The sequence below is a fragment of the Limulus polyphemus genome, unplaced genomic scaffold (genome assembly GCF_000517525.1).
Source record: "Limulus polyphemus unplaced genomic scaffold, Limulus_polyphemus-2.1.2 Scaffold219, whole genome shotgun sequence".
Classification (NCBI taxonomy): domain Eukaryota; kingdom Metazoa; phylum Arthropoda; class Merostomata; order Xiphosura; family Limulidae; genus Limulus; species Limulus polyphemus.
The window spans coordinates 108,603-122,366 of NW_013665829.1; the positions used below are offsets into that span (position 1 = coordinate 108,603).

General features: G+C 30.2%; 1 protein-coding gene across 1 annotated transcript in view; it reads left to right on the top strand.

Annotated features, from left to right (window-relative positions):
- Nucleotides 1-12,701, top strand: part of LOC106478506 — a 64,689-nt gene extending 51,988 nt beyond the window's left edge. Inside the window, exons 17-22 of the mRNA XM_022382133.1 lie at nt 3,146-3,204; nt 3,594-3,652; nt 3,937-4,018; nt 8,481-8,704; nt 11,441-11,722; nt 12,513-12,701. Of these exons, the coding sequence (XP_022237841.1) occupies nt 3,146-3,204; nt 3,594-3,652; nt 3,937-4,018; nt 8,481-8,704; nt 11,441-11,722; nt 12,513-12,701 (895 nt within the window). The remainder of the gene's footprint in view (nt 1-3,145; nt 3,205-3,593; nt 3,653-3,936; nt 4,019-8,480; nt 8,705-11,440; nt 11,723-12,512) is intronic.
- Nucleotides 12,702-13,764: the final 1,063 nt, after the last annotated feature.

Genomic DNA, 13,764 nt, shown 5'->3' on the forward strand with positions numbered 1-13,764 from the left:
GACATAAAGAATAAACAAGAAAAACAAGAAATAAAATACTTAACCAATCTTCTTTTTTCTTGCTGTCATTTGTTGAAGAGAGTTAACCCAAATTGTTTATACTAATAATAGTAATGCACTTAATAATTTTTATTTAATTAAATAATGCACCAAAGAATATAGACTATTAACATGCAAAAAGTAGACAAATTCCCTTACCTCTCACATTTTTTCTGGCTTTCTAACTATGTGACAAGAGTCATTACAAATTCATCCAAGCTGGTCGTTAATTTTCTCAAGGGAACGATGTTGGTACTTTGAGTTAAATTGACATTTAACCATTTGGAACATAACATTATACAAGACGTCATTTGCTAGATAAAGACCTTGACTTCCTATTGATTATAGCTAATGTATAATTAAACATAGGAGAGAACTATTAACGAATTCTGAGAGAGAGGATATGACAGATAGGCATGGCAGGAGGGGTCTGATTTTCTATTCAATAACTCTCTAACCAAACAAAATTGAAGACTATAAAAATTATGGTTTGTCTGAGTAATGTCTATTTTATAGAGAGTAATTTAGGTTTAATTTTGTACTTTTCGAGGGGTGGTGGATAAAATAGGGAAGATGACATGCTAAGAGAAAATGTGTCACGTGGGTCACACTAGGGGAAATTCAGGATTTTTTTTAAATATTGTTTTTTCAAATTATGAGTTTACAATTTGTATGCTATTAAAATATGGATTATTAGCTAACATTTTATGCTCTTCTAATTGGTGTAACTTAAACAAAAAGTAATTTAATAAAATTTAAATATAAGACACTAAAACCATGTGTCATTCACAGTAAAGGATACCTGTGGCGATACGGTTAATATTAATCAATTTTACATCTAAATTCTAATTATTATATTCAGCTGAGAGAGATAGAATTAATGACTTACATGGAGCTTGAGCAGGAGAAGTTTTCTGCGTTCTTCAGGATAGTAATGTAGATCAATGTCGAGGTAGCTGGATAAGCCGGATCAGGAATCATCAATCAGCAGGCTTGTTAGCTTCTTAAAAAAACAGGACTTTGTATATTCGTTTTTCTGTATTTCTACAAGCATCCAACTAGCTCTACATGCTAGTCTTGTAAGTAGATCCTTCAGATGACTGGTTGATATTCTCTGTCTTATCAAACCAAAATTAAATGTAATTGGTTATGGCCAAAAGTTGTAAATTGGCTACTTATTTGCATGTATTTCTCCTTGTCTTCCTTTCGATCAAAGTTCCACCAAGAGTCTCTGGTTTTCTCTCTAAATCTTTTAATATAATTCGTTTCCTGTCTTTGACAAAGTTAGTATAAACTTTCTCATAGCTTTCTATCTGCTACAGTTGCATCTGTTTATGTTGGTTCACAATTCTGTCTAGAATGCAGTGTAGTTTATACTTGACATATACATTTTCTTTCCTGGTCAAGCATTGTTATATAACTTATCTTATGTATCCACTAACTTTTCTTCCTATTGCATGAATGTATGTCATACATGTAGTTATTATAAAATTGTATTTCTTATTCCCTGAAGCATTTGAAAGTGCTTAATATATTGCAAATGCTTCAGTTTTCATTATTATTTTTCTTTATTTTACCTAATCTAACCTAACAAGTTTATAATTTTTACATTTTAGTAACTTTTATAACTATAAATATAGAATATGCAAAAAAAAAAGAAATATAGTACTTATCTTTGACCTCTTATTTTTTGCTGTCAATTGCTGATGAAATCTAAGCCTACTTTTTTATAATGATGGAAATAGTACACTAAATAAATTTTATTCATTTAAACAATGCACCTAAGAGCACAGAATTGTAACACATACAAAGCAAGTAATGTCCTATAATTACCATAATTTGGCTTTCTAACTAGGACAAGAGGGCTTAAAGTCCCTTTATTGTTCAATGTGAACACCACAAGATAAACTTTCAAACCGAAGAGAAATTGGCAATACTCTGTACTGAAAACATTGTAACATTATATATTATTTGATAGATTAAAATTTTGCCTTTCTATTGGTTATAAATTATATAAAATGTCAGAAAGCAATATCGGCAATTTGTGAAAGAGAGGATGCAACAGGCAGGCATGGCAAGTGGGTCTGATTTTCTAGTTTATGACTTTGTAAAGAAATAGGATTGGAGGCCATAAAAATTAGAATTTTTCTTAGTAATATCTATGTCATAGTGAGTAATTTATGTTAAATTCTGAATTCCAGAGAGGGGTGATAAATAAATTGGAGAAAAGGGAAGAGATAGAGAACAAATTCAAATGTCGGGATTCTCATACTGGGGAAGATTGAGGATTTTTGTAAAATAATTCCCTATAAAATTAAGAATTTAAAATTTATATAATATTGAAATTTGATTTATTAACAACATTTTGATGATAATAAAGTAGTTTAATTAAATTTTGAATATAACTCTGTAAAAGGTCATGACAAGTGCACTTTGACCTACCTGTAGTGAGAGGGTTAATAGTATTTTAAGATGATTTTTTCCCCATTTTGGAAAGTTATTTTCCATTGAACTTTTTAAGTAAATCTGGTGAATAATAATGTTTTTATTTCACTTTGTATTTGAGAGAGAAAGAAATTATTTTAATGTTTTGTGACATATTGTTACTAATCATGCCCATCTAACAGTGCTATGTTTTTGCATTTATGAACAAGAATGCATCCAAATGATAATACACTTATTTACTACACCCATATTACTCACAATTGATTTGAAGAATATAATGAATGCAGTTATTTTCCTTGTTCAGCAAAGTCAGCAGATCTCAGTCCACTTAAGCTTCCCTACTAAAATCCTCTGCCAACATTTATGATCCAACTAGGGACAGTGACCCTTCAGTCAGTGAGCTACATTTAAATAAGACACCTTCCTGTATCAAATAGAGCATATACCAGGATGAATCCAGGTTACTGTCATTTCAAAATGTGGTCTATTCTAATGTTAGATGGTAATCATAATAAATTGGCCAATTAGTGTAAAAGATACTTAGGGAAGGCTTTACAAAGTTGGGCACGAGCATAATTGAGAATTCATAGCTTCTTTTACTAAACTATGTTAGTTAATTCATAGTATTTTAAATATATATATATATATATTTTTTTTCCAGTCCTCGAAAGTGGCGAGAAGAAGTGATAACTGTGAAACAAGTGAACAAGAAAGTTCACAGTAAGCATTTTTCCACAGATTGTAGTGAACCTGTTCAGCATATCTAGTATGTTCAATATGAAAAAAAATATTATCTCGTATATTGGCAGTTTTATTCATTTGACAAGAAGAAAAACAAATAGGGAGACAAAGCTAAATTATACTTGTAACTTAATTATACATTGAAAATTTTACAGTAAAAAATATTTCTTAACAGTTGAAATAATTAGAAAATAGACATTATATCCAAGTATAAAAAACATTTTTATTTGTTGCAAGGGACTGGCAACTATTATGCTCAGTACATACAAGAGAAATGGATGTAACTGATAAAATATTAAAATAAAGCTGTTAGCCTGATTTTAAGTTAAAAGGATAGAAACTAATTGTTTATATATTATTTTTCCTAGTGTTGAAAAAGAAAATCAGAAATTTTGAGGAAATATTTGAATTGGAGCATGGGTTTAGGGTAAGTTTTACAAATTACTGCTGTAGTTTAATGTTTTTAAAGGTTGTGCAGTTTGTTAATTTTCAGAATCTTATGTAAAGTTAGTATTTTTGATAAATAACTTTTATTATTTAACTGTAAAATAGATTAGACAATATTAACGTTACTGAAATATATACAAGTAAAAGTTAGTTATTATTTATACTTAATGCTAACTTAGAAAAGTATATAAAAAAGAATTACATACTTCATCAAAAAAGTGTATTTAACGTAGCAACAAAAAGTTAATTTAATATTTTATTTAGCCATCTCATGCAGAAAAGATGAATTATACAGAAATAAAAAATCTACTCATGGAGCTGAACAAAGCCAGGAAAGACCTGAAATGTAAGTTTTATTGTTAACTCTTACATGTGATGTAATTTCTGATTGAACTTCTCAGCAAATATGAAATTTTGGTGTTAATGAATTTCACAGTAATTGTCCCCTTAGTTATTGCTGATTTGTTTATAACACCAGTTTAATATCCTTCAATAAAACTAGTGTTTAAATCAACTTGTATGTTGTGTAATATGAAACATGCATACATTATATTAAAATGATTTTGAATATACAAATTGACAAGCCACATGACAACTGCAGCCATAACAAATTCATGGTTGTCATAACTACATTTTGATATTGTTTGGTATTTTGTAGGTAGTTTGATGGTATCAAAAATTTGGAAAGCTATGTAACAGCCCTTTCCAATGCAAAATATTCATGCACTCAGTTCAGACAGGTGTGTTAAGATAAGGATTTAGATATTTCCAAGGTGGGGATATTCTTTATACTTAATGGTACTTGAAAATATAGGAAGATTGATCAGCTTGGGAAACCAGGATCATCCAGTGAAAGACCTGCAACAAGTCTAGTCCCAGCTGCAGTAAGCAAAGTATGGCATTTATAATAGGTGAGAATCCATGAACCCAAAGGTCATTGGCAAAACCCATCCCTGTGGCTTATGCAACATAATCAAGAATGATCTCGGTCTGAAAAAGGAACAAGTCATGTACACATGTTGCTCATTCCTCAAGTAGTTGAAGAATGAAATGGGTTTTCATGCTATTTTATATTAAGATATACTAGTCAAGTTTCTGGATGCAACTCCTCTGAATTTCCATGCAATCAGACTGTTGAAACTGGTACTAGGAAACTCTATTTTATGTACTTTAGATGGATTATAGAAAGCTTTCTGGAAGGACTGGTATGCCTTGGACAAAAGCCAGTGGCAAAGATCATTCCTATGACCCAGGCAACAGCATACAAAATAATTAAGAATAATCTCTGTTTGAAAAAGGGACAAAAATCATGTACACATGTTACTCATACTTCAAGCAGGAATACCCATTTCATTCTTTAACTGCTGAATGTAGCAACTATGGATTTATGTGCAATCAGGTTGTTGAAATGGGTGCTGGAAAACTGTCATTCTCATACACTAGATAGATTATAGAAAATTGTTTTGAGGATTGGTTTGCTTGGGAAATGATGGTCTTTTGATGATGCCTTTTACAATAGAAATTATGCTGCAAGGCTATTATAAAGATGCACAATTGTCAGATACATCATGACTGGATGTGGCAACATGGACAGTAACATTGCGGTGAGACTAAAATCATTTTGATATAACGTATTCAACCTGTGTATACATGTTTCACATCACCTGTAAAAATGTTTTTCATACACCAAGACCTTAATTTTATGTTTATCTAAAAACCATCTAAATATAACTTAAGTACAGCATTAGTGATTTTTTCTCTGTAAAAGGATATATGACTTCTATGTTTTACTAACATTCTGAGAAAAAAACTTTTAAAAATATTAAGGGTAAAATGTTTGTAAAAAAAATATTACTTTCTGTAGATTATTTACCACAAAGTTTGTGCTACCTAGTTTGACAGTTTTAGCATGTTTGATTGACATAAATATTTTTTTTTCATATTTTTTTCAACGTGGAAGCATTGAAAAAGTCAAATTATACTTTATTGTTTCCCTACAATATTCTTTGCTGTCAAATGAGCAGCATACTTGTATAAGGTGGTTACCGAGACATTTTGGGTACTTGTAACATGTACATGCAAGTGAATTATTTTGTAAACTTGGATAAGAAATGCATTCTGATGGGTTTTGGAAGTAGGATTAATAGGGCATCACTATTATCAACTGTTCAGTATTCTACCATCATCATTTATGATTACTGTATCCACCTTGATAATGGTATATTGGATACTGTAGCAAGTAATGTTTCAAAAATTTCTCCGATCTGTTACATTAGCAATCTTCAGTTGAGAAATGGTTGCTTGGTTGTAGCAACCCAGCTATCATATCTATTATGCATGCCCACCATGCTCTCCTGACAGTGGCGTAACTACAAAAGATACTCCCCTCCCCGTAAGAAGTAATTTGGCCCCCTACATTTATTTACCTTGTTAGCAATTTTTAAGTTAGTCAGACTCTTTGGGGCTTCCTACATTTGTGGGGGCATACTTACGCCACTGTCACCTGACCCTACCTTTTTCAGAATACTTTTTCAGTGCCATTTTCAGAAACCGGTTGAATGAACCAGTCTAGTGTCCGTATGTTTATATATGGATAATACTAATCTTGTTTGTTACATGATTTTCTCTACGTACTATTTTAAATACCTATTCACACATTTTAATCACACCATATCTTTCTGTTCAGATAAATAACAAAATGTAGATTTTTATCTTATATAATTATCATACTTCTTGCTTATTAAATAAGAAAATGAAAACATATTAGATTTAATAAGAAACAAAAAAAACACTAAGCCTAAAGTGATTTATTAAGTGGCCATTTGTCATTACTTTTAACCACTTTCTTGATCATAAATGTATACATACAGCTTAAGTACACAATTAAATTGCAGTTAAAAACTACTTGTGTTTGAAAAAATTAAAGCTCAGCATTTTGTAATTAGACTCCCTTTAAATTAGTTGCAGCTCACTCTCTTTTTCTTGAATATTGCAACCTTTCATGGTTGAAAATAATTAGATTTCAGAAACATTACTCATCTTTCCACAGTACTGAGAGTTATAACCTTGTGTTATGCCAAAAAAGTTTTTGTATATATACCAAGCTTTTGAATGAAACATCACCCCTACTTGCAATAACATGTACTGCACCAACCTGTGATGCAGTCAGCATTAGCCTTTAGTCCTCTTTCTATAGGGGGGCCATATATGCTCCATGCATAGCACTCCTTTTGAGAGCATTAATTATACCAAAGGCTCATTCCATCACACTGTCCGTGATTCATGTGTGTTTTTTTAATAAAAAATTATGGAATTTTTGCACTTATTATTTTAAACTTTCATTAGCATTTGAAATGTTATCTTTTTTATTTTCTTGATTTCAAGAAAGAAACCCACAAGTCTTTGAACTTTCAGTCAGAGCTTCTGTTAAGAATTATTGTTTTTCTTACATTAACTTGATTTCTTTTGCTAATCAAATAAGGAGATTTTAGGACATGTTGCTGTGTCTGTGTTATGGTTTCTTTGACAGGGCTATTCCCCATTGTTATTAACCCAGTGGTTGGGTTTCAATATGAAATTACCAAGGCCTAAGTATGACAGACATATCAGACCTACTTAAAAAAGAAATAAAAAATTATCCATGAATTCACTTTTGTGAATCTTTATGCATAAGGTTTCTTCTATCTACATTTTTGAAATGTCACAAGGCCTGGACTATTTTGTAGGATTTGGTTTTTACAATGGTAACTGGAATTACTCAAATGTTGAGCAAAGTTACCACCATTGTACATCATTTTTCTAGTACTCCTATCTCTTGAATCTATATTCTTAGTTTGGTAGTTTTTATCCTTTCTCTTTTACTTTCACTCTTTTATCCTTAACCTGATCTTCTTTGTCATTTGCTTACTCAAATTCTTAACTTGCTATCCCCTATATTCTTCTGAGGCTCTGCATTTCTACTCTGACAGCTTTCCTGGGGTAAAGTTACACTAACCTGTTCTTCCTACTGCCTTGTTTTCTTCTTCAGCTATTACCCATTTCACTTTTTTTGGTTCTGGGATTTACTTTATTGGAATACCTTGTTTTCTGGAGTTAAAATCTCTCTCTTTTATCTGGGGAACTCCATTTGACACACTTCAATTATGCAGACATTTTGGGGACCTTTCCTGGTGGCCTCCTTCCTAAAATACCAGCCATCTTGGGGCTCTGTGATCAGTTGTTTTGGGAACTACCTCTCATCTTTGGTCGTTTTTCAAATGTCATTCTTTTCCTAATGATGACTTAAGGAGATTGAAATGTTACTTGTTTTGTGTTTTAAATAAATGTTTTTAATACCAATATCAGCTGTCTCTACTATATATGCATACACACACATACTTCATCATAACTTTTTCTTATAATATTTTCTCTGTTTTGATTTGTGACTCGGTTTTTCTAGTTTTTGCCTTTGCCTAACATTACTTTATTTTCTCTTGTGATTGGACAAAATTTCATTGAACAGTAGAGCAGCTCCTGTCAAAAAGTGAATGTAAAAAATACCTTTGGGAAAATAATTTTTAATGCCTTTATTATATCTTAAGTGATTTACAATATACTCTTATAGATAGTTTAATATAACTGTGATATGTAGTGTACACATTCAGACAAAGGTTTTTAAAGGAGAATCTTAGAGTGAATAAGAACAGATATTTTTCAAATTGCTTTCTTTGTTATAAAATGTGTGCAGAATATTGTGAAATGATTTGAAATGAAGTTATGTTATATAGTACATATAAATGTACTTAAGTGCACAAATACTAATTTTCTAGATTTGAAACAAGAACATCACTTGGATCATGTGGAAGGAGTTGCGAGGTTTCACATGAAGAATGAAATAATTTCAGAGGAATGGAATGACTGCAAAGAGATGGAACTTAACAACACTTTATGTAAAGAAAAACTAAACAAACCAACATTGGAAGAATCATTACAAGTGGTTCTCAAAGATTTATCGGAGAAAAGGCAATTAGCTCAGAGACCTGATGCTATAGAGGTGATAATCTTTTATTTTTTAACAATATAATTTTTTTCTCTCTCTCTCTCCAACTTTTGATTGTAGCTCCTTCTCAATGAACAATTCAAAGTTACAGTCAGTGTAACATAACTAGGAAATATACAGATAAAAAATGACAGGAAATGTATTGCTAGCAACTTTTCATGTAATTATGCACGACTGGGTCAAAGTGCAGATGCCATGGCCTTTTACAGAGATCATTCAAATCTTAAGTAGAGAACTTTATTATCAATGTATGTCAGTGAACTTGGCTTCAAAATATAGTTTATGATCCAAATGTTTGTATTATCTAAACTTTAATTTCTTAATTTGAAAAGGAAATTAAAAAAAAATCTTAAATGCCACTTCTCTATATCATATGACATATCTGTGCTTTGAATTCTCCCATATAGATTTTATATTTTTCAGTGTTCAACCAATTAAAAACACAAATGACACATAATGACAAGCAAGAACATAAAATTTGAACCCTCTACCTTCTCAATTTGCTGAGATATAAATAAATTGTCAAACCCACCAGAGAAGTCTCTCCCACTTTTCCAGTGCTTTCAAAGCATTTATCTGTCCACTGTCCTTATGTGATGGATATGTTTATAACCAATAGAAAGAGCATTGTTTCCTTTACAAAAAGGTTATTTGGTTATTTCTTTTTAGTGAGTAAATGCAGACATTTGGCTTAGAATCTTTTCCTGTGATCATTGTTGTTCAACTATTAGCAGATCATGGAATTTTTTAAACCTATTTATAGCTTAGTTAGAAGCCAGTTAAATTATAGTAGTAGTTTTAGGACATTCCATTCTAGTGCCTGATATATTTTTTGTGTATTAAATGCAATATGAATTTATATTTAAAGAACTAACCTAGTGATAATAAAACAGGGTTACTGTGTTATGGTATGCATGTGCAAAATGTCTCAACCCAGATGTAAGTGCTGAATATCTTGTTTTTATGTATATTTTTTATCTATTGTCTGTGCTTTAAGTGGGATGCCATCCCACTTCTTTTTCAATAAATATTTGGGCAGCAAGGAACTGGGGAGAGAAACTATATATATATATACATATATATATATATGTATTTTATATGTCATATAAGAGTGAGGCAGGAAGGAGACCAAGTAGTACATGAATGGAGCAAATAAATTGTAATCACAAAGTAACCATCAGCATTTCCTTGCTAGAATTGTAACAGTATACATCTGTTTATACTTATTTTTATTGCCTTTTGAACCATGTCTAACTAATAATTGTGCTATACAAGTTGTAAATCACTTGGTAAATGTGCAGTTCATGTTACCATGAATAATTTTTATTATTATTTTTTTTCATTACCTTACCTAATAAGTTTCTAATTTTTAATCTTAGTTCCTTTTATAATAATAAATAAAGAATACACATGAAAAACGTGAAATATGGTACTCAGCTTCAAAAATTTCCTAAACCATCCCACTTCCTCCCCCCACACTTCATGCACTGTTTATTGTTACATATTTTTTAACACAAGTAACTAAAATGAAAAAAAAATTAAACTTCTTACCTTAAGTAGTTGAAAAAGTTTATGAGCTCAGTCAATGTTGCAAACAGAGCAAGACTGTAACTTCATTGTTTATTTACCCTAAGATCTACCAGAAATATCACAGATTTATTGCTTTTCATGGTTTTATTATAGTACTTCTGGACCTTTTCTCTGCATCAGCTTCCAAACTTTTCCTGTTAGGATAATTAGTTGTTATTGTATGTTACAATCTGCTGTCATTCTAGAAACAAAAAAGGTATTATTAATTTTATTTGGTGTGAGTTCCAACTCTTAATTTCCTTGTACATTGATGATTTCACAACAGTTAGTGTAGATAAAATATATTTCTTTTCATGTCATAGTTTTCATATTTCTTTTGCAAAACCTCCAAAATGAATATCAAATGTTTTTCTTTTAGTAAAGTATTTTTATTGTTAGCATGATGATCACCTTTCACTTAAATTGATTCAGTAAAGGCTTAGGAAATTCACAAATAAACCTTTAGAAGAAATACTTTATTAAAATTCAATTTTTTTTGCACACTACAGACTTATAATGTTTTATTAAAAGCTTGCCAAATTTTGTGAAGATAAATTTAGTAAATTCAGAATTATAACATTGCAGATAAGATGTGAAGAATGTTTATCAAAACATACATAATACATGTTTAAACATTGTGAATGTAACAAAATGTTGAAGATTTTTTAAAATTAATTGAAACTTTTATATTCAGCAAATGTCTCCTAATGAATATTAGAAAATATATTCAGATTGCAAGAATATTAAATAAATTAGACAGAAAAAGCAAGTGGGAGTTAGTTATATTTCTTCTTTTAGTACCTATTCAATTGTTCATTGTTCTACTAATCAGGTTAGAAAGTTACTCAAGTGTATTCCATGTACATTGATTTTGTTAAAACAGGAAGTAGTTTGAATTTCATTTGTTTAGGTAAAACTGAATTAAATACTTGTTTTCCAAAAAGTTATGATATACCATTGTTGAGTAATAATTGATACAAAATAACTTTTAGATTGTATTCATTCTTTATGTAAAATATGCTAATAAACGAATTTGGTGACATATCAGATGTTATATATTTAGTGTCATTTCACTGTTATTAGTTTCTAATGCAAGATGAAACTTTAACAAAATGTTACTCTTGTTTCTATTTATGGATATATACTACCTAATGATGCCAGGAAATGTCTAAAGAACAAGTAATGGATGAGAAAGTTGCTATCCAAAAAGCTCTACTTGGGTTTGAGAGCATTCATGGAAGACCTACTCCTACTTCTGACAGAGAGCTGGTTCGCCCTTTGTATGAACGATATCGTACCATGAAAAGATTAGTTACAAGAAACAGTTTACTAGGAGGGTTTGGAGGGAAGGGAAAAGACACAGGTTCTGAGTTACAGCCAATTCTGGAACATGTAGCTATGGATTTTACATCACCTCAGCCTCGAGAGGAAGGAATGGTTTGTGTCAGTTAAAAGTTAGTTTGAAATGATTATTAATAAAACAGATAGGAAAAAATAAAAGCATGCTAGGTAGTCCTTTATTATAGTGTCTATTAAATATGAAAATTTTATTTTTGTATGACTTTTTGTGATGGTGAATATATTTTATACTCTAATGAAAACAATCTTTTATTTTGTTACTATGTTAAACATACAAGACTTTTATGTTCTCTCTTTATTTACTATTCTGTTCTTATCAAAAACCAAAATTGTATTACACTGCTGAATGGGTCTACTTTTCAAATTCCTGATATTTTTTGTACAGAAATACATGGGACTTACTTGAAATTAGAAAACAAAAAGTAATCTTAAATATTAAAATTTTTAGTCTGTATTTGTAATATAGTTTATATTTCAGAATTTTAATATGGATCTTATAAGAAGCAATAAAACATCTTCCAACATTTTAATTTCTGGTAACTTAAATATATATATAATCCCTTTTTTTAAGATTTCATGTAAGACTAAATTATGGAGTGCAATATTATCTCTCCTAGGTAAAGTGCTTGCTAAGGCACAAAAGACTTGGTAGCATAAGAAACTTGCAGTAGTTTATTTTGCAGAATTTTGTGATGATAATCTAAGTTTTAATATTTTACCTTATGTTTTCATTCTTATCCTCAATATGAACATCTTACCTTAGGTTGAAAGTTACATCAACATTGAATTCAAATTAGAAATTAACTCTAGGGCAAAATATAGATGGAAATAAGTAAAGTAATCCATCATTACTTGGTGGTTGTTTCTGAAGCAGGAAGAAGAACTAACTTGTGTTCCAGTGACAGAAAATCATGTTCTATCTGCTGACCCAGTGATGGAGTTGCAAGTAGTAAAAGATGTTTCTATAAATCTTGGTATCACTGAACAAGACATTATCAAGCAATCCAAGTCTGTTGTCCTTCCAAAATATGACAGTTCTAATTTGCATGAGCTTCCTTTGTAAGTGAAACTTATTATCTCAAATGAGGAAACTTAAGTAATAATGATGACACTTTCTAAAATTTGTAGTGAAAATACAGAATTAAGACTAAGATGCAGTATTTAATATAATTAGATTTATTGATTATGGAGATTAACGTTGGATTTAAAAATCTAACTTGCATGAATTTTTATTCATTAAGAACAAATGACCAAGTGAAAACTTAAAACATTGAATATTTAAAAAATTGCAAAATTATAAGACATAATTACGTATAAGACTGCTAGATCACTTCAGTATTATTTCATAAGTTAATGTGTTATGGTGTGTTTTTTAGATCTGAGTTACTGCATCAACAGCATCAGGCAAGAACGGAGAAAAGAAGGTTACGTAGGGTTTTACGTGCTTTTGAAGATGATTTTCTAAAGCAGACTGGAAGGTAAAGTTAATATTTAAAAGTTTTATTTGAAACTTTGTAAAACTTTCAAAGGAGAAAATGGAGTTTTTATAGAATGCATACATGGGAACTTACACCATTCAATATCTAGTAATCCATCTTGAAACAAAAGTTAACATAATATGCAATGAAATATTAATAAATGCAGAAGGAAATTATAAAACTAAGTATGAGTAGTGGAGTCCTTTTAGTATTGGACCAAAGTCAGTTATTTTATTGGTGTTTCTCAGCATATAACATGAAACTAATTTTGAGTGTTTAACTCTCTTTGTACAGACTTGCTCATTTTAACCAACCTTGCAACTACCATGTAACCATATATACTACAACTTTAAATGTTGTAAGTGTATCTTCAAGAACTTTGGAAAGCTTTTAGTAAACATTACTAGTTTTCTGTACACACAAAATTTGATCATATTTTCTAATAAAAGTATTTTTACTAAAGATATCTGTGAATTTAAGGAGTTTGACTCAGACCTGGACTAGTCTTAAGTGCAAGGTGATTTATGTGTTAAGATTAAAAGTACGTTTTTCTTGTTATAGTTTTTGAATTTCATTTGTATAACCTCAAATGAACATCAAAAGTTTTTTCAGTAAAACTATATTTTTTTATTTCTTTACCTTAACACT